Source organism: Tachysurus fulvidraco, chromosome 26 (assembly GCF_022655615.1).
Source record: "Tachysurus fulvidraco isolate hzauxx_2018 chromosome 26, HZAU_PFXX_2.0, whole genome shotgun sequence".
NCBI classification, from domain to species: Eukaryota; Metazoa; Chordata; class Actinopteri; order Siluriformes; family Bagridae; genus Tachysurus; species Tachysurus fulvidraco.
Window position 1 is genome coordinate 13,351,986 of NC_062543.1, and position 20,129 is coordinate 13,372,114.

General features: G+C 36.6%; 3 protein-coding genes across 11 annotated transcripts; 1 reads left to right on the forward strand and 2 right to left on the reverse strand.

Moving 5' to 3' along the window:
• Nucleotides 1–4,108: 4,108 nt before the first annotated feature.
• Nucleotides 4,109–10,800, reverse strand: LOC113641493. 8 transcript variants are annotated; one of them, XM_047809400.1, is made up of 18 exons: nucleotides 10,464–10,798; nucleotides 9,931–10,140; nucleotides 9,382–9,560; nucleotides 9,252–9,285; nucleotides 8,782–9,021; nucleotides 8,368–8,555; nucleotides 8,221–8,254; nucleotides 7,621–7,860; nucleotides 7,189–7,376; nucleotides 7,035–7,068; nucleotides 6,485–6,663; nucleotides 6,331–6,364; nucleotides 5,702–5,938; nucleotides 5,293–5,486; nucleotides 5,167–5,206; nucleotides 4,967–4,993; nucleotides 4,823–4,861; nucleotides 4,109–4,637 (listed from the first exon to the last, which is right to left on the reverse strand). In XM_047809400.1, the coding sequence occupies exons 1-18, from the start codon at nucleotides 10,477–10,479 to the stop codon at nucleotides 4,606–4,608; spliced, it is 2,145 nt and encodes a 714-aa protein (XP_047665356.1). In that variant the 5' UTR covers nucleotides 10,480–10,798; the 3' UTR covers nucleotides 4,109–4,605. The 8 variants fall into 8 exon arrangements, with proteins under 8 accessions (XP_047665356.1, XP_047665357.1, XP_047665358.1 ...); XM_047809401.1 differs by having other exon boundaries at nucleotides 4,494–4,669; nucleotides 6,331–6,355; nucleotides 10,464–10,799; XM_047809402.1 differs by having other exon boundaries at nucleotides 4,494–4,669; nucleotides 10,476–10,798.
• Nucleotides 10,801–11,074: 274 nt separating this feature from the next.
• Nucleotides 11,075–14,325, forward strand: znhit1 (zinc finger, HIT-type containing 1). 2 transcript variants are annotated; one of them, XR_003440327.2, is made up of 6 exons: nucleotides 11,075–11,231; nucleotides 11,724–11,894; nucleotides 12,847–12,926; nucleotides 13,230–13,399; nucleotides 13,599–14,069; nucleotides 14,225–14,325. XR_003440327.2 is itself a non-coding variant. In XM_027144231.2 (5 exons), exons 1-5 carry the CDS (start codon nucleotides 11,210–11,212, stop codon nucleotides 13,618–13,620), a joined length of 465 nt encoding a protein of 154 aa, XP_027000032.1. In that variant the 5' UTR covers nucleotides 11,091–11,209; the 3' UTR covers nucleotides 13,621–14,185. The 2 variants fall into 2 exon arrangements, 1 of the variants encoding a protein (XP_027000032.1); XM_027144231.2 differs by lacking the exon at nucleotides 14,225–14,325 and having other exon boundaries at nucleotides 11,091–11,231; nucleotides 13,599–14,185.
• A 229-nt stretch (nucleotides 14,326–14,554) lies between these two features.
• On the reverse strand, nucleotides 14,555–20,129 carry mogat3b (monoacylglycerol O-acyltransferase 3b). The gene is made up of 8 exons (XM_027144213.2): nucleotides 19,886–20,129; nucleotides 18,483–18,584; nucleotides 18,295–18,402; nucleotides 17,674–17,744; nucleotides 17,288–17,492; nucleotides 16,611–16,785; nucleotides 15,119–15,303; nucleotides 14,555–14,843 (listed from the first exon to the last, which is right to left on the reverse strand). The coding sequence occupies exons 1-8, from the start codon at nucleotides 19,896–19,898 to the stop codon at nucleotides 14,689–14,691; spliced, it is 1,014 nt and encodes a 337-aa protein (XP_027000014.2). The 5' UTR covers nucleotides 19,899–20,129; the 3' UTR covers nucleotides 14,555–14,688.

Below are 20,129 nucleotides of genomic sequence, written 5' to 3' on the forward strand. Positions count from 1 at the left end.
GGGTTGGCACTCCGTCCAGGGTGTATCCTGCCTTGATGCCCGATGACGCCTGAGATAGGCACAGGCTCCCCGTGACCCGAGGTAGTTCGGATAAAGCGGTAGAAAATGAGTGAGTGAAATATTCCAAAGGACGGTTTTGGAAACTCTGTTTAACGCTCGTGGTAATAACAGGACTTTGGCGCCACCTGGTGGATGATGACAACGCTGCAGCTCAAAACCAGCTTAGTAACTCTGGGGTGCAATTACCAAGTTAAGTTTAAAATAATTTTAACATTTATGACAATACAAAAATCAACAAGCAACACTGGTTGCTTTATCTTTAACTAAGGACCAAAATAAAGCAAATTCAAATACCAACAGTGACATACTATTGACCAAGAGGGTCAAGTTGTTGGGCGACTTTTGTTTTTGGTCCAAACATAGGGCCAAAATTGTCAAATAATAAGTTGAACAATACATTAGACTGGAAATGAATAAATATAATCCAGGTACCTGTGGGAGCACCAGTTGGCAGCTGCTGCCATGACTTGTTTCCCTTTTTGTTGCATAAAAACAAAACAAACAAAAAAACTCATGGTATCTTAAGTATGAAACCTAGTGAACCAGAGTTAATGTCTCCAATGACAGAGACTTAAGCACTTCTGTATGTCGCTTTGGATAAGTGTGTAAATGTAAATGTAATGCTGTAAATGTAAATGTAATATAAAATGTTATGGAAGGAGAATCTTAGACAGAAAAGGACCCCCAATATGGTGATATCAAAAATCAATAATTTATTAGTAGTGCAGGTTACATTCTGCTTGTTTGGAATGAAAACCTGCACCCACATCGGACCTTTTGTTTTTTTGTCTTTTTCCTTGGCTTTCATTTGCTGTATCATGCATTTTCTTTTTGTATAATTACATTTAAGATTGGAAAAAGTGACGTTGGTGACCCTGATGATGGAACAATTGTTTATTGCCACTATAAATTGATTTTTCATCATCATCATCATCAGTCGGCTGCAAATATTAGTGGTTTGCAGGCGTCAACAATCTTCTTCCATTCTGTTCTGTTTCTTGCTGCTGTTCGCATTTCATAAACTGTTGGTGGTATCTCACTGTTGATCAATTTGCCGATGTACTGTGGGTAGAGAAGCTTTGGTTTACCACGCTTTCTTTCCAATGGTTGATAGAGAACGTACTTGTTGATCAGCTCGAACTCTGGTTTGCGTAGACAATGACCGACATATCTAAGTTGCCTCCATTGTATCTGGAGGTGTAGCGGGTCAATACCGATCGTATGGTATATCACTGCATTTGAGACTTTGTCCAAGCGCTTGATGTTGAGCATTACTCTGTAGCAGTTGGTGGCAAAACTGTTGAGGCTTTGTTTGAGCTTCTCTGTTATAATCCAGCTTTCGCAGCCATACAGTAGTATTGGTAAGCATGCTGGTTGGAAAATATTTGTTTTGAGACAGATGGAAAGGTTCTTGGCCTTGTTGTCCTTATTAATATTTATCCGCAGTCTGAGTAAAAGAAATATAAAAAACATACATAAGGTTTGATTGCATTAACTATGAATTATCCAATATTCAATTTATCCTTATACATGAAATGTATAGTTAATTGTATTATCTGTTCAAAATGGAAACAACTTTCTTAATGTTGTTCTGGAACAGAAACTGCAATTAGTGACGTGATGTGACATACGGCTAAGTACGGTAACCCATACTCAGAATTTGTTCTCCGCATTTAACCCATCCAAAGTGCACACACAAAGCAGTGAACACACACACACACTGTGAACATACACCCGGAGCAGTGGGCAGCCATTTATGCTGCGGGGCCCGGGGAGCACACCCGGAGCCGGCCCGAGACTCGAACCCCCAACTTTAGGGTTAGAAGTCAGACTCCCTAACCATTAGGCCACGACTTAACTATTAGATGGAATTAGACGGAAATGTGGTTTGTTTGTGTCCATGAAATGCTTTAAGTGTCAGGGATAGGGGGGACAAAAACAGACCCAAATGCAGGATAGCGTAAAATAAACGGGTTTATTAAATAAAAAACACAAAACAGGAACAAAGACATGACAACTAACACGACAAACCAAGAGGATTCTGCGCCGCCATAGGCAACGCGGCACGGTTAAATACACAACACGATGAACACATGAGGAACAGGTGTGCAGAGGCAGGGAGGAAGAGACAAGGGCAGGGCAGACACATGAATAATATTTATTGAACATACAGTATTTACACTGGTGGGTGCTGTTTTTGTGGATTGTCTTTTGTCTTTTCTGTATTGTCTTGTTTTTTTTTTGTGTTTGCACTGACTTTTGTCTTTTTTGTATTTTGTCCAGCACTGTGTACACCAGGTTGCACAGATGCACTTTATGTGGCTAGGACTAACTTATTTAGCACTGTCTTTGTTCTATGTAGCACCATGGTCCTGGAGAAACGTTGTCTCATTTCACTGTATACTTCAACAGCTATATATATGGTTAAAATGACAATAAAAGCTTCTTTACTTGACTTGACTTCATCAAAATGTAAAAAAAAACTCTAGCCTTGCTTGATGTATCCTAGTTCCTCAATATCTTTGGTCATTATAGATAAGATTTTTTGGACAATGGAGATTCTTGCAGCAGAGACTCTCCAGGTCACAGAATGTGTATGAACAAACAAAGAGAAACAAACCAAAACTGAGACAACATACCGGACGAAATGTAGAAGAAGAAGATAATGGTGCTATTTACTGTACTATCATAAACATTTTACTGACCATCGTCCTTTTGGTTACGGTGATACACTGTGAGTCGTGTCCATATTATCTTCTCAAATGTGTTTATGTGTGCAACCTCCTGAGTGAGACTCATAATAATGATTAGATACTGGTTTGAGTACAGAGAGTTAACTAAACAGACACAGACACAGACTTTTGGAGAACTAACAGAAAAGAAAGATACCAATAAGAAAGATACAAAACATCTTCTAACATAACAACACTATATGCACAATATGAGCTCCATAAAGACATGGTTTGCTAAAGTCAGTGACAATATCAGAAACAATATCTTCTGGGATACTGAAGTATCTGAACACATGCTGGAAGAGTAATTCTGCACTTTGTATGGCAGTGGGTAAACCCTTGAGGGAAATGAGTCAAAATGACTTAGAGAAACGTTCCACTATGATGAATATGCATGTGTTACCTTGGGAAGCTGAGAGGTCTGTGGCAAAGTCCAGTCCTAGGTGTGACCAGAGACTGTGTGGAATGGGAAGTGGACAAAGTTTACCGGTGGGAAGATGTCGGGGAGTCATGGAACCTTCTGATGTCCTGAGCCATGTTGGGCCACCAGAAGTGATGTTTCAGCAGTGAGAGGGTTTGATGTATGCCGAGATGACCAGTGCCTGTAGACATATGTGCCTTATAAATGAGAGGATTCCGATGATGCAGAGGTACATACTTACGTGTCATCTCTAAGCTTCATCTCTGAATGAAGCTCTCTAAGCCCATGGTGTCATCGTAGGCAGGCTCAGAGTTGCAACCTCAGTGCTGGTTTAAGGCCATTGTGGTAGGTGCTGAGAAGGGCTCGTTCGTTCCAACCACTAGCGGCCGAATGCATGCGGAACTACAGTGAATACTCAGCAGCGGAAAACCTGTCACTCAAGATATTCTGCTCTTGTAGCATTCCTTACATCATTTAGTGTGAATAGTTTTGTCTTTGAAACAAACGTACGTTCTCCAAGTGTGTTGTCGGAGATGGAAACTTAATCTTTATGCTATGATATGCTACCATCATTATATTTTCTTCCTGCTTCCCAATGGAATATATTGTTAGATATAATGGTGCTCTTTAAAATAGTTTTAAAATAGTTAACTAGAACTCAGAACTCCATACATGTACAAGAAATAAAGTTTTCTGCACAGTTTCCTACTTCTTGTATATCCTGAATGACAGATGTCTCGTCCAATCAGTGGAAAGAACTCAATTTACAAACTTCTCGAATCTGATTGGTCAAAGGCTTTTGTTTGGTTTGCGTGGTATATATAGTTATCGCAGAATTTTGTGCTTTCATTAGTTTTGTCTCATTTTAAGTGGAAAAAGTTGCTGAAACAAAAGCTGCTTTAAGAACATTTATTGTTTGTCACAGAATAACAGGCAATAACTAATGTGTTATATCATGCTGCATCATACCTGGCATTACTACAGCAACATGAACCCTACTGTTTCATTTATATATTTTTATTTTACATAACTAAATCATTATATTAAATCATAATATACTGCTTACTATAATTGTTACGTATTTCATTTATTCAGTATATTTAAAAGATTATCATAAAGAACATTACATTGTCCACTGTTCATGCTTGTAGGAAGAATAGAGAGAGCCACAAATAAAAGCAGGCATCTACTACATGCTAATACTCAGCAGTTTTAAGGACATTAATCATAATGGAGACGAGTCAATTTTACATGAATAAATCTTACAAGTTCTAAACATGATTTATTTAAGATATATATAGGTAGTGGGTTGGTCAGTGCTTCTTGAGAAGAAACCGAGATCTTCAAGGTCTGGAAGATGGTCCAGGTTGGACATGGCCTTCTCTGTATTCATCATTCATCATGTTTTCTTTTTTCTATACTCTCTTTGATGAAGATAAATAAAACAAAAACACATCTAAAGCACATGATTAGTCTTTTGTCTTTTTTAATCTATTTCTTATTCTTACATTTTTGCAATAACATAAAATTCATCTCTCTTTTTTATATTTACTATATCATTTTTTTATTTACTTAAGTATTTACAAAAAAAGAAGAAAAAATCACATACTGTCAGTGTCTTTTGACCCCCATTTGGGCAACTTTATTCCTGAATAAATGAACGTTCATAGTCATTCATTCAAAATTCATTCATAATGTTATGTACTTATTTATTTACTTAAATATTTGCAAAAAAGAAAAAAAAATCACATACTGTCAGGTAATTTTGGCAACTTTATTCCTGAATAAATGAACATTCATACAGTAGTCATTAATTCAAATTTCATTCATAATGTTATGTACTTATGTTTATCAGCAGCTGTCAGGAAATAAAAGCTTCAGATTTTTCTCACTGGCGTAATGTACAGATTCATCTAACTTAGCTTAAATTAATTACAAATTTGTCAAACTCACCAAAGTTGCCAAATGTGTTCTTTTCAGGATTTTCATCACCCTGCAAACACACGCAACAAAGCGGTTAACACTAAACCTATGGTAGAACAAACAAAACCCACCCACTGTGAGTGATTTCAGCCTCACCTTGGGATTCAGGAAGTTTACAACTTTGGACAGTGCTTCATTGTTCTTATGACAAGTCAGTAATCCCTGATCTTCATAGAACAGACAGTCGACTGTGATCGTATTCTGTCTATTTACAGATCTGCTGCTGTCTGGTACAATAAGCTCTGGATTAAACGTGTGATGAAGAACCACCAGAACTGCACGTTTGTCCCCTTTTGATGGAGACATTGGAGTTTAGTGAAATAAAAAAGCAAATATTTCTTTTGTTGTAAAATTTAACTTTTACGCAAATATAAAAGTTTAATAAAAACAAAGATTCAGAATGAAGGTAAATGAGATCATGTCAAATATTATTTTTCATCCTGTAAATTAATGCTTGTAATTTTTTGTGAAAATAATTTATTTACTAGAATAATGAGTGTTTTACCTGCTTGGGTATTGAGCATCTTCAATGCTTCTACAATGTCAGTTCCAGCTTGTGAAACAACTGGGCAGAAAATCAAAATGAAATCAGAATCTTCCAATTCCACCTTCTGCAGACCTGGTATTTGTTCCTGAAGTTTCTTCTCTATGTCCACATGATGTCCTAATGTCTTTCCAGACATTAGAGTGAAGTATGTTAGACGAGGACGCTTCAACATCTGATCACCAGAAGGCTGATGATCTAAAGAGAAATCAAATCATCAGTCCCTGTAGTATAATATAAATGATTCCTGGGAATATTTTAGATGCATTACATGAAACAGGATAATTATTGAGAAATAGCAAATTTGCCTCCAGTATTTCAAGAAAGATTTACTGTATGGTAACACATCCCAGAAGATTTATGGGATGTGGTAGTTTAGTGGTTAAGGTGTTGGACAACTGAGGGGTAGGTTGTGAATTTGAATCCCAGGTTCATTAAGCTGCCACTGCTGGGCCCCTGTGCAAGGCCCTCGACCCTCGATTACTCAGTAATTGTGGGTTGTAAATTGAAAAAAAAAAAGGACTAAAGAAATTAAATATGTGTTGGTGTTACATCATACATGATAAACTGTCTGAAACAAAGTGACTTACTTTTACTTTTTCTTGATGCCTTTTCCTGAAAGATCTGTAGAATATTTTGTTAGAACATTTTCGACTTGACCATTTAAATTCTAAAGATTTCCCAATTTATTTTTGTTGCAAAATGTAAAATGCACCATGATTTTAGAGAAATAAAAATCCTCACCTCAGTGATGTTTACATCTTTGGACAATGCTTCATTGTTCTTATGACATGGCAGTGATCTCTGATCTTCATTCAACGGGCGGTCGGTTGTGATTGTATTCTGTCTGTTTACAGATCTGCTGCTGTCTGGTACATTATTCTCTGTATTATTCAACATCTGATTACCAGAAGGCTGATTATCTAAAGAAAAAATAAAATGTAGATTGCAAAGAAACATCAAATCATCAGTCACTGTAGCGTAATATAGATGATTCCTGGAATTTTAACTAATTACTAAGAATTGAGCAATAAAAGTAGCTACTGGGATCTCATGAGTCTAAGAAAGATTCAAATTGAAAAAGGACTAAATTAATTAAATATGTGATCATGTTATATTTTACACAATACACTGTATTTGAAAATGTGTCGGACAACTGATAGGTAGGTTGTGAATTTGAATCCCAGGTTACTCAGTAATTGAGGGTTGTAAATTGAAAAAAAGGACTAAATAAATTAAGTATGTGTTGGTGTTACATCATACATGATAAACTGGCTTCAACAAAGTGACTTACTTGGACTTTTTCTTGTTGTCTTTCCCTGAATGATCTGTAGATTATATTGTTAGAACATTTTCAACTTGGTCATTTAAATTCTAAAGATTTCCCAATTTATTTTTGTTGTAAAATGTAAAATTCACCATGATTTTAGAGAAATAAAAATCCTCACCTTAATCCAGTTTACAACTTTGGACAGTGCTTCATTGTTCTTATGACACGTCAGTAATCCCTGATCTTCATGGAACAGACAGTCGGCTGTAAACGTATTATGTCTGTTTACAGATTTGCTGCTGTCTGGTACAATATGTTCTGCATTAAACGTGTGATGAAGCACCACCAGAACTGCAGGTTTGTCCCCTATTGATGGAGACATTGGAGTTTAGTGAAATAAGAAAACAAATAATTTATCATATTGTAAAATAAAAACTTTGGGCAAATATAAAAGTTTAATAAAAACAAAGTTTCAGAATGAAGGTAAGTGAGCTCATGTCAAATTCTATTTAATTGTTTGATCATTCTCTTTATTATTTTTCATCCTTAAAATTAATGCTTGTAAATTTTTGTGAAAATTATTTATTTATTGGAATAATGAGTGTTTTACCTGCTTGGGTATTGAGCATCTCTACTGCTGCTTCAATGTCAGTTCCAGCTCGTGAAACAACTGGGCAGAAAACTAGAACTAAATCAGACTCTTCCAATTTCGTCACCTTCTGCAGACCTGGTATTTGTTCCTGAAGTTTCCTCTCTATTTCCACATGATGTCCTAATGTGTTTCCAGACATTAGAGTGAAGTATGTTAGATGAGGACGCTTCAACATCTGGATGCCAGAAGGCTGATGATCTAAAGGGAAAATAAATCATCAGTCACTGTAGCATAATATAAATGATTCCTAGGAATATTTTAGCTGTGTTGCAGGAATCAGGATAATTATTGAGCAACAGCAAATTTGCCACCAGTATTTCAAGAAAGATTTATGGGATGTGGTAGTTTAGTGATTAAGGTGTTGGACAACTGAGGGGTAGGTTGTGAATTTGAATCCTAGGTTCATTAAGCTGCCACTGCTGGGCCCCTGTGCAAGGCCCTCGACCCTCGATTACTCAGTAATTGTGGGTTGTATATTGAAAAAATGACTAAATAAATTAAATATATGTGTTGCTGTTACATTATACATGATAAACTGTCTGAAACAAAGTGACTTACTTGGACTTTCTCTTGTTGACTTTTCCTGATTGATCTGTAGAATATATTGTTAAAACATTTTCAACTTGGCCATTTAAATTCTAAATATTTCCCAATTTAATTTTGTTGTAAAATTCACCATGATTTTAGAGAAATAAAAATCCTCACCTTAATCCAGTTTTCAACTTTGGACAGTGCTTTGTTGTTCTTATGACACGTCAGTAATCCCTGATCATTATGGAACCGACAGTCGACTGTGATCGTATTCTGACTGTTAATAGATTTGCTGCTGTCTGATACAATGAATTCTGCATTAAACGTGTGATGAAACAGTACCAGAACTGCAGGTTTGTTACCTTTTGATGGAGACATTGGAGTTTAGTGAAATAAGAAAGCAAATATTTCTCATATTGTAAAATTAAACTTTGGGAAAATAATAAAGTTTAATAAAAAAAAAAAGGTAAGTGAAGGTAAAAAAGGAATGAAGGTAAGTGAGCTTATGTCAAATTCTATTTAATTATTTGATCATACTCTTAAATTTTTTTTAATTTTATTTATTTATTGGAATAATGAGTGTTTTACCTGCTTGGGTATTGAGCATCTCTACTCCTGCTTCAGTGTCAGTTCCAGCTTGTGAAACAGCAGGGCAGAAAACTAGAACTAAATCAGACTCTTCCAATTTCGTCACCTTCTGCAGACCTGGTATTAGTTCCTGAAGTTTCTTCTCTATGTCCTCATGATGTCCTAATGTGTTTCCAGACATTGGAGTGAAGTATGTTAGACGAGGACGCTTCAACATCTGGTTACCAGAAGGCTGATCATCTAAAGAGAAAATAAAATGTAGATTGCAAAGAAACATCAAATCATCAGCCACTGTAGCATAATATAAATGATTAATGGGATTTTAACTGTACTAAATAAAAGTGCAATAAAAGTAGCTACTGGGATTTGATGAGTCTAAAAAAGATTTAAATTGAAAAAGGACTAAATTAATTAACTATGTGGTAATGTTACATTATACACAATAAACTGTATGTGACAATGTGACTTACATGGACTTTTACTCGGTGTCCCTCCCTGAATGTCCTGTAAAATATATTGTTAGAACATTTTGATTTCTAGATTTTCCTATTTAATTTTGTTAAAATTAACCACGATTTAAGAAAAAAATTAAATCCTCACCTCAATAAATTTTATAACCTTGGACAATGCTTTGTCATTTTCAGGACACTGCACTAATCTCTGATCTTCATGGATTACACAGTCGACTGTGATCGTATTCTGTCTATTTACAGATCTGCTGCTGACTGGTACAATATATTCTGGATGATGAAGCACCACCAGAACTACAGGTTTGTTACCTATTGATGGAGACATGTGAGAATAAAAATGATTGAATGTTTAGTTATTTACTTAAACTCACATCTTATTAGTCACCAGCACAGAAACTTAAACACTGAGGTGTTCCTTATTGCACCCAGTCCCAGATATTCACTGGAACTGAGTCAATTAGAAACCGTCTTATCTCAACTATTCAACAAACAGAAAGCAAAAGATGTTTCACGTGTTTCATACTTTCACATTTAACAAATTATAAAAAGTAAATACATTTTAATGAGATTCAGCATAAAGACAAAAATCTTACTTCTCATATTCCATATACTTCTTATGTCTAATTTATGCATTCGGATGTTTTCATGAAGCTATAATAAATAATAATGAGGGTTTTACCTGGTAGGGTTTTAAGCATCTGTTTTGTTGCTTTCTTAGCAACAACAGAGCAGAAAGCCATAATGAAATCACAGTCCTCTGGATCCTGCACATTCTGTAGAGCTGGAATTATTTCCTGGAATTTCTGTTCTATATCCATATGATGTTTTAATGTGCATCCAAGTGCAAAAGTAACATACTTCATAGTCTGGTTAGTTGTGTGGTCCTGAGCTAAATATGTTAAACAACAGAAATTTGTAAGAATAAAATGAACTCACAGGTGTAAATGACATTACAAAAAATATGCCTGTTTTTCACTTCAACACCCAATTAAGAAATAATTAAACCTCTAAAAGAAAAACCTCTAACTTGGTACACTCACACATTTTTCTTTATGTTTTTCAATGATTTTCTGAATAAGTGACTGAATGTTTAGACATTTACACAGTTATAGACTGAAACAAACATACTGATCAAAATGACAACCATTGAGATGGAAAAAAGGGAAATCTACAGCTTAAAAAAACAGTATTTATATAAAAGCAAGAAATTACATTGCATATTACCCATTTTCAGCTTCACAGCTTCACAGCTTTACATGCGGTTTATCCGAATAAGGAAATACTTTACTTTTTATGCTATATGGATACTTTCACTTTTGCTTCTGAGCTCTATAGATCCTATCATTCCACTAATCATCAAAACAGCAACTATCAAGGACCCGGATGTGTTTTTAATTATCCCTAAATATAAAGGATCCACTGGAAACTTGGAGCAGCACTTTGGCTGTTTTTGTCTTAGAAATAAAAATGATAGAATTATTAAAGACCTCACAAATCAAACGTGAAAAAGTGCACGTCATGCTAGCAATGGCGCAGTAGGGCTTTTATTTTGAAGACTAGTTTATACCGAGTCACTCCATGTGCTTCGTTTTTAAAGTACAAACCACTGGGTTTAAGGATAACAGTTGAAATGTACTTTGTGACAGAAAAAAAAACAGTAAAAAACGAAATAAAACGAAATCATGCACAATTCTATTTATAATAACAACTTACATTTGAACAAATGTAAGCTTTTAAATTATATGTCACTGTAAGGAGACTTGTGTATATAATAAAATAATCCTGTATTCGTATTTTGATCTTTATATTTAAAAAAAAACACACTGCTTAAAACACAGCTTTAAAAGATTTTGGATACTGAATTATACAGAAAGATTCTGATCAATTGGAAAAGTAGTCACGTGGTTATTTACGTAACGCATCTGATTTGTCCTCTTCGCTGCGCCGTAGCTGGGAAAATGGCTGAGAAGAAAATAGCAGGTAGGTTTGTTTTGTTTATGTCTATTTGTTTATTCTGTCGAGCTACTGTTAGTAACGCGGTTTCTATATTCTATATATTTAAGTAGTAAAACTTACAGCACTTACGGCCTTTTTTATTTTGGGTTTAAAGTTGCTAACCGAGTTGGCTAAAGATGCTAACCGAGTTGGCTAAAGATGCTAACCGAGTTGGCTAAAGATGCTAACCGAGTTGGCTAAAGATGCTAACCGAGTTGGCTAAAGATGCTAACCGAGTTGGCTAAAGATGCTAACCGAGTTGGCTAAAGATGCTAACCGAGTTGGCTAAAGATGCTAACCGAGTTGGCTAAAGTTAGTCAGATTGTTTAGCCAGTATTAGCTAATTAGCATATGAGTTGGCTAACTATTTGAATATATATATATATATATATATGTGTGTGTGTGTATATAAGACATATTATATACAGGTTTTATAAATAAATATCGTCATTTTAATCAGTGTTTGTGTTCCTTCAGTGCGCTCTCAGGACCAGAGCCAGCGGCGCGTGCTGGATGTAGCGACACGTCACCGGAGGCTCACGAGGCAGCTCGAGGCGCTCGAGAAGGATAACTTCCAGGACGACCCACAGACGAGCCTCCCGCCGCCGGTGAAGCGCCTGCCGCATTTCGACGAGAATGACGAACCTGGTATAGATGCGTTCACACTGTTCTGGTTCCTAATACGACACGTTTAAAGACACGTTCCACGCACGTGCTAACTTATAGTTCTGAGTTTGATGCCATTTCACACGTGAACTGAGGTAAATCTACCAAACAGTCTACTGTGGACTAGTGCTGTCCTTCGTCAGGTGTGTAAGCCGTGTTTCTGAGGTTGTAGCAGAACTAGAAACTATTACAAATCCTCTTTATTATAGTACAGATCACAGTGCAGTGTCCTCAAATCTTAACGTTAATTCTTTTGTTTTTACAAACATCCCCTTACATATAGATGAGCTTTGTGCCTCCTCACTTCATTCTGTCATAAGCACCATTCATGATCCACACAGCTGGCATTAACGTAGCGTGCATCTTTGTCCATCTGTCACGTCACCGGAAAGAAGAAATACTTGATTCTGATAGTAGGAAAGTCCTTGGAAAACGATCTTCTTACAGTGTGCAAAAACAGCATGTAACATATTGATGGATGTATATTGGAAGTGTGTGTATTTGGTGTAGGTCTGTGCAGTCCATACAGTTGATGTGTGTGTGTGCGTTATGCTCAGTACTGTTCAGTTATTAAGGAGTTTGATGGCTTGTGGAAAGAAACTGTTACACAGTCTGGTCGTGAGGGCTTCGGTACCTTTTTCTAAGACAGCAGGAGGGTAAAGAGTGTGTGTAAGCTGATTATCACTTACAGGAAGGGCAATAACAAATCCAAAAAAACAGATAAAATCCTGTTTATTCTTAATTTGAATTGATTATTTGACTTGTGTCTGATTGTCACACTAAAAATGACATTCTACTACGTATATGCTGATACGGTTCTCTAAGTAACTAATTTCCTGTCTGGTGTTGGCATCTGTTCACTTATCAGATCTCATAGATGTGTTACTTCTGTTCTTTAACTTGACCCGTCTTTGTTTGTGCTGTAACTCTTAAGGGAAACGGAGGAAGAAGACCAGAGGCGATCATTTCAAGCAACGTTTCCGGAAAAACTTCCAGGCCCTGCTTGAGGAAGAGGTGAGGCTTTGCACACAAACTCTATCCTAATCCTCATGTGTCGCAATCCACCATTTTTATTACGTTATTTGTTTACTTATGCTAACTTCTATAGTGAAACGGGAGAAAGTTACTCTAAAGGTTTAATTTTTACAGTTTAATCGCTGACATTTTCATTTGGTTGCTTTACAACTAAATGCCATATAACAAGTGATTGAGGCATGAAAGAAAGCATGTATGTGTAGAATGGAATAAAGGGAAAGGGAGAACATATGAGCTATAGGGGAGGAATTAAACCTTTAAAACATTTCTCTCTCTATCCAGGACTTGAGTGTTAGCGAGGGTCCGAACTACCTGACGGCGTGTGTCGAGCCGTCATCTTTTCCTCAGCGACACTTCTGTGCCGTGTGCGGTTTCCCTTCCAACTACACGTGCGTGTCCTGCGGAGCTCGCTACTGCTGCGTACGCTGCTTAGCCACACATCACGAGACCAGGTAACACACACCGTTCTTTATGATGCTTGAAGTGATCTTGTAGTGTTGTATCTACACTGTTTGTGCACGACTTTCTATTTATAAATATATTTGCTACAGATTTAAAACTATATATGTCTGTTTTGAGATGATCAAACCATCTGGATTTCCAAGCTGCACCATGACACATTCTTTTTTGTTTGTTTTTTGTTAAAATCAGGTGTCTGAAGTGGACCGTGTGATCGGACGTATTCGATGGTTTAAAATCCACTTCACCCTGGATTGAACAAGATTGAAATCTGTTTGATCTACGCCAGTGCTGGTAGACAGAGGACCCATGTAGGAGTACGTCCTAAAGAGAGACCCGGATTCCTCAATGCCGTTTGGGATGTACTACTTTGCACAATGGCATGATGACAGTAGCAAGAAAGCGTGCAAAAAAAAACAAACTGAAACAATCATCTCGAATGGTAACGTTGGCATCCCTCAAGCTTTAGAAAAGCCATGTAGCTGGACTGCAGCTTTGCAGGATCAGAGTTACGCTCTCAAAAATCTCCATAACATATTTATTGTACAGTTTTCTCATGCTGTCAATTTCCATCTAAAAGCAACAAATTCATTACGCCATAAAATTCTGAGGGAAATGTTTCATATACAATCTAATGGATAACCTTCAGTCTTAAACATACAGGTATGTAACCATTAGGCTAGCTGCAGGCCTGTTAGAGTAAACTTTTGCTTTAGAATTGGTCTTGTTACTTTATTGTCGCTGAAATAACTCTATTGTAAATAAATATTGGAGAAGGATGATTGTTTGTATTCATGTAATGTTACACGTTTTTACAGGTAAAACACAGGCGCTGACTTACACTGACCAAACCTGCAGTCAAGGAAATCTGAGCAAGCTAAAAAATAAATAAATAAATATCTGGAATTTTACCACAAAATGTTGTTATTTATTTATTTAAATTCACTTTTTTTTTTTTTTTTTTAAATTTCTGCTTAAGTGCAACACTGAGGTTTATACATTCATATACAAGTTAATATAAAAAAAGTTTATAAGTGACTCAAAGGGTAATTATGTTTTTAAGGTCAGTTATTTCTTTATTTTGTGCAAGTCACATGTAAGCATAATTGAACATAAACATAAAAAAGGCAAAACATTACTACACGTCGTAGTAATGTTTATATTTAATCGAGAGCAAACAACTACAAAGCTATAAAGTAGATAAAAGCAGCAAATGTCATTTAAAAATAATACTTGTGTATTTTACAGGATTAAAATTCAACTTTGTGTGTGTGTGTGATGTTTAGATGATGCGTAGCTGGTGTGTGTCGGCCAGACCGCAGCTGCTTTTGTGCGTGTGGAAGAGTTCGGACAGAGATTCCATGTAAAGCGTGTGATAGTGGTCCACCTGTTGTTCGGATGGATTGTATACGTGAGGAACAGAGATGGGGCTTCCAACTGAGACAGAGGACAAGAGAGATAATTAAGCTTTAATGTCATGCATCACAGGCAGCTATGCTTATTAAAACACGTCCTGTCCAACATGTACCGGAGACTGCAAGGGCAAAGCAGCCTTTAAACTCTAAAGCCTGTGTTTTTTATAGAGATTGAGATTTATTCAAGACTTGGACATCTCTAGGGTTTATACACAGTGTAGTTATCCTAAGTAAGTGAATAGAGAAACATCTCTGCATCAACATTCCTACTGAAGGTACAAATTGTGTTGGACTCACCCACAGTAGTGACGGGTCTCCTGTAAGGCAGGAACAGCCAGCGTCCCCCGGTGACGAGACACGGCGCAAATCCCATCACTTGCTTAAACAGAGCCTGAAGCCTGCGGCCTACGCTGCCCTCGGACAGCAGAACCTGGGGAAAGAGCTCGTTCTCCCCGAATGAGTACACCGGAACGAGGTCAGCCCTGAGAAGACGACCAGGATCACATGTAAAAGCATTCACATACTATTGTTAATAACCTGTAAGGAATCAAATGTGGAAATATGATAGTAAAGCAGTCAGAAATGGAGCACTGAGTTTCTTAGGCGTTATTATTATTTTTTGAGGCAACAATTATGTATATAAATTACATTAAACAGATTTAAAAAAATAACCTTTCGCATTAAATAGCAAGATCTTAATCTAGATAATAGAAACCTAAAGTAAGTTCCTAGCTGGGATATAACAGGGATATTCTGACACATCATTTATTTATAGCACCCGAACTAGTGATTTGGTATAAGGGTTGTGGCGACAGTTATATTTCGTAACGCTATACGATTTGTGACGCAGACAAGACGATTAATTAACTTTAACGAAAACTTGTTACAAAAATTTACCAGTGTAATCACTGTAACACATCCCTTTCTCCATGATCAGTATTTTAAAATCTGGCCTTCATAAAGTGACTTGTGTATTTTATGATAATAATAATAATAATAATAATAATAATAATAACCTTTATTTATTATCTCAAAGCACTTTACAAAAGCAAATAAATCAACAAAAATACATCACATAATATAAAGATTAAAATTAAAGCAACAAAAATAGACTATAAAATAAGCACTATGTAAAATTACAATTAGTCAATTAAAAGCTACCCTAAAAAATGAGTTTTAAGCTGAGATTTTGCTTGCCTTATCTCAGTTGGTAAAGAATTCCAAAGTTTTGGAGCTAGTGAAAAGAAAGCCCGATCACCCATCGATGGTAAACGAGTTAAAGGAACAGTTAGAAGACCAGTTTCAGAAGAACGAAGGACGCAAAATGAAATATAAGGAATTAACCCTTGTATGATGTTCGGGTCTGTGGGACCCATATTAGTAAACATCAATAGTTTTGAAAAACTTTGCTTCCTTGTAAATTTGTTGATTTTTTTTTCACTCATAACTTGATTAAATTTGATTTTCTTTTTTTATTGCATTTTATTAAAAAACAACAAAAAACGAGTAGCACTTTATTTAAAAAATGTGACGTAATAAAGGTAAAGGGCAAATATTAACCATATATGCTGTTTAGATTGCTTGTAATTGGGATGAAGTAAACATCTGTAGAGTATTTTAACATAAAATTTTTGATTGTGTTGAATTAAAAACCCAAAAATGCAGCGAGTCACCAGACCCACGAACACTGGCTGAGTAAAAAAAAAATACAAACACCATACAAGGATTAAAAGCTGTCAGCTATTGAGGCACCAACCCGTGTAAGGCCCATGTAATTTTCTCTCCTCACCCGTTTTCCAGAGCGAGACGCACGAAGCCTTTCCTCTGCTTCATGACCACGGTGTTCACTCCAGGAGAAGAAGCTAGTGACTCCTCAGCTCCTCCGACTATGATGACCATAGCGTTGCCTACACCGGATTGACTCAGCATGTATTTCAGACTATCTTTACTGACCGGCAATATTCCTGAGAGACCGAGAGAGGTTTGTTAATCTTAGAGGAATTTGATTTTGATTAGATTTCTTTAATCTACTTTAGTGTGAAACACTTACACCATTAATGAAATCTGTGTTTAATGAAAAATAAAGAGACTGCACACAGGGAGTGAGTGTAGTAAAATTGTAATAAAGCGTAATCACATTTCCTGCACGTGTTTTGCAGAAACACCAGCGTTTGGGGTTTATACTCATGTACTTTATATGTCTTGTTTAAATGCCAGAACAACTGCCTTAAAGAAACAGCACTAGAGCAAAAAATATGATGGTATCTAGTGCGTATGAGATAAACAGTGGGTACGTAGTGGGCATGCAGTGCGCTCCACATTCCCTTTCACGTCCTTATATAAAGTCTTATTAAATGTACATGTATGCTGTATATACTGTATGTTGTATGACCGCTATAATTAACTCAAATTCCCTTATCATGGTATCCCATCATACCCATAGTGTGAATACTAGCATGCACTGACCTGAAAACATGAGGTAATCTCTGAACAGAGGTATGCGGAAGAGGCCAGCCAGCATGGCCAGTGAGGGACGTATTCCAGGGAACGCCTGTGCAAACCCGCCATGTTCTGTGATGAAGCAGGAGACGGCGCCTATGCTCATGATGCCATGCGGGTGGCAACCCAGAACATAGTTCCTACTGGGACTCAGATCTGCTGTCTTCACCAGCTGAAAGGGCGAAGGATGTTATTTTTATACTATACTATACTATACTATATACAACCATCATGAAGCTTTAAACACTTTGAATAATAAGTATAAACATTAACAGCCCCTACAATGGCTCTAAAATGGGTCGGGGGGCAGAAGTCAGGAATGAGGAGTGGAAATGGAGGCAGGTCTAGATTACCTTTATTGGGAAGTAGTCTTTAAAATGTTTCCACACACGCCAGCTTCTCACAAACCTAGTTCTTCTTCCACCTGGTAAAAACACAAAAATGCTCTCAGTATGAGGAACTTGGCAGCAGTTTTTAGTCTTAGATGATGACTGCTAAACAACCGTTACAAGTGTCCGTATAAAAGAATAACTGGAAACGATTATTTGACCATATTATATTAAAAAAAGTATAATAATGAATTTGATCAATTAATGTTAATTAATTCATTAGTTAAATATGTTATTTATTCATTATTTAATTTTATTGTTTAATGTGATTCTGCAATCCAGACTTTCACATCTTCCAACACTTTCTAAATACACTTTGTATTGTTTAACCATCTCAGTTAGAGAATGGCGTGAACATCTGGAGAGAGAAAAAAAAGAAAATTAAATAAATAATTTTTTTATTCAGAAGGCTGAGATTTGATTTTAACACAGAATGTATAGTTATGAAGTTATGCTTAATATCAAGGAAAGCAGAAATGTGAAAATGGCCTGACTCATAAATAAAGGTGTGTGTAAACGGGTGAAACAGTAAGACAGTCAATGTTTGTATATTCAAAAAAGGAAGTGATTGTGTTTGTGTAAAACCTCTCTCAGGTGTGTTCCAGTCAAAAAACTGCCAGGTAAAGTACAGAATGGGAATCGGCCACAGCGAAGTAAACATCAGATAAAGCATCAACGCCATACATGAGATTCCTAAACAAAAATAGAGTCTTCGATAATTAGCATAAACGCTTACAATGTGATATTACACAGGTACGAGTACTGTATCTCACCCATGAACAAGAAGGACAGCACCAGCTGTAACACACTGATATCCTCAAGAAACAGTTTCCATCGTGATTTCTGCCTGTTCTCCATCTCATCAACTGACGCAACTGAGAGACAAAGAGACATTTAACGGAAAGACATCCAAAACACGATAAACATAGTCACGTGTCAGAACTGATGAAGCTCCACAGATGAGTTGTAAAAGATCCAGTTTCCTGTTTCGTAAGTGGCCATGACGGAACTGGGCTTTAGCCAAAACGTAACTGATTAGCCAACTTGTCTTTGGTGTCTGAAGTTTCCCTTTTGACTCAGTTAGTAATGCGAGACGTTATCGTGTAGTATGATAAACTGATATCTATAACAAAAGGCTATAAACAATAGCAATAATTGTCATTAGTAAATCATTTTTTCCTCAGCAAATCACTCCATACAACCATCATACTGTTGATTGTTCGTCTTGTTTACATTTAGTAACATGTCGTAAGCAGACAGAAGTGATTTTTGGGAAAATTTAGTAAAGGAATTGAATGAAATAAACGTTTGTTATCCCATGAAACATTTTACGTACAAACAGTATCACTGATCCAAACCATGCCTTTGATTATCACAATACTAAACCGGGAGGTTTTCCTTTTCTCACCTGAACTGTTCCTACTGTAATTCATTCTGATCTACACGTGGATGTCACTATAAAGTACGACCGATTCATCAGACCGACCTCTGACCGATTGTGTTATCATATCTGCCAGCGTGATGGACCTTCTCACCTTGTGTAACGCATTCAGAGTAGGATATTTGGTAATATATTTAGATAGCAAGTCGTTGCACACTGCACTCAATTTTACTGAAATGACACATTTATATGAATCCTTAGTTAGAAAACACAGACAGAAAGAGACACAAAAGAAACAGGAACCAGGCTGTGATAGAGGATAAGTGAGGCAGTAAAGGTGAAAGAGTGAAAAAGACAGAAGGACACTGAAACAGGTAAAGTTAAGAAGAATAAGAAGACGTGCCATGAGAGAGAGAGAGAGAGAGAGAGAGAGAGAGAGAGAGAGAGAGAGAGAGAGAGAGAGAGAGAGAGAGAGAAAGTGAGAGGGGGGTAGAATGAAGGGGATCAGTGGCAATAAAGAGAAAGGAACAAATAGACAAGCAGAGACAAAGGTACAATAAGACTGTGAGAAATAACAGAGAGGGAAAGTAAAAGACGACTACATACACACACACACACACACACACACACACACACACACACATATATATATATATATATATATATATATATATATATATATATATATATATATATATATACATATATAGTATAATTTTATACGTTATATGTATAATATAGTATATTTTTATATGTTTATATGTTATATTTATAATATAGTATATTAATATATACCTGTTCCATTCATGTCTCTCCGGTTGGTTGACCGTAGAAATCACTGCGCTTCAGCTGATTGCGCGCTCCCGTCCCCGTCCCTGCTCGCTCCCGTCCCCGCGCTCGCGCCTCTGCACTGTGATCCACGTGCAGCGGCTAAGAAAAGTTCTGACTGCAAACTGCCACAGCTTCCGCACCCACAGGAACCGGAGGTGCTAAAACGAGGGACTCATCTGTTGAGACGTTCTCGCTGGTTAGTAAACAT

Coding starts and splice junctions, on each gene's coding strand:
- LOC113641493 (XM_047809399.1), bottom strand. Junction 8,556..8,781: donor GATGCTCAATACCCAAGCAG/GTAAAACACTCA, acceptor CTCCATCAAAAG/GTAACAAACCTGCAGTTCTG. Junction 5,939..6,330: donor GGCATCAAGAAAAAGTAAAA/GTAAGTCACTTT, acceptor ATTTCTCTTTAG/ATCATCAGCCTTCTGGTGAT.
- znhit1 (XM_027144231.2), top strand. CDS start 11,210: ATGGCTGAGAAGAAAATAGCAG. Junction 11,895..12,846: donor CGACGAGAATGACGAACCTG/GTATAGATGCGT, acceptor GTAACTCTTAAG/GGAAACGGAGGAAGAAGACC. Junction 12,927..13,229: donor AGGCCCTGCTTGAGGAAGAG/GTGAGGCTTTGC, acceptor CTCTCTATCCAG/GACTTGAGTGTTAGCGAGGG.
- mogat3b (XM_027144213.2), bottom strand. Junction 18,403..18,482: donor GCTGTCCTTCTTGTTCATGG/GTGAGATACAGT, acceptor ATTTTTGTTTAG/GAATCTCATGTATGGCGTTG. Junction 14,844..15,118: donor GAGACCCGTCACTACTGTGG/GTGAGTCCAACA, acceptor CCTCTGTCTCAG/TTGGAAGCCCCATCTCTGTT.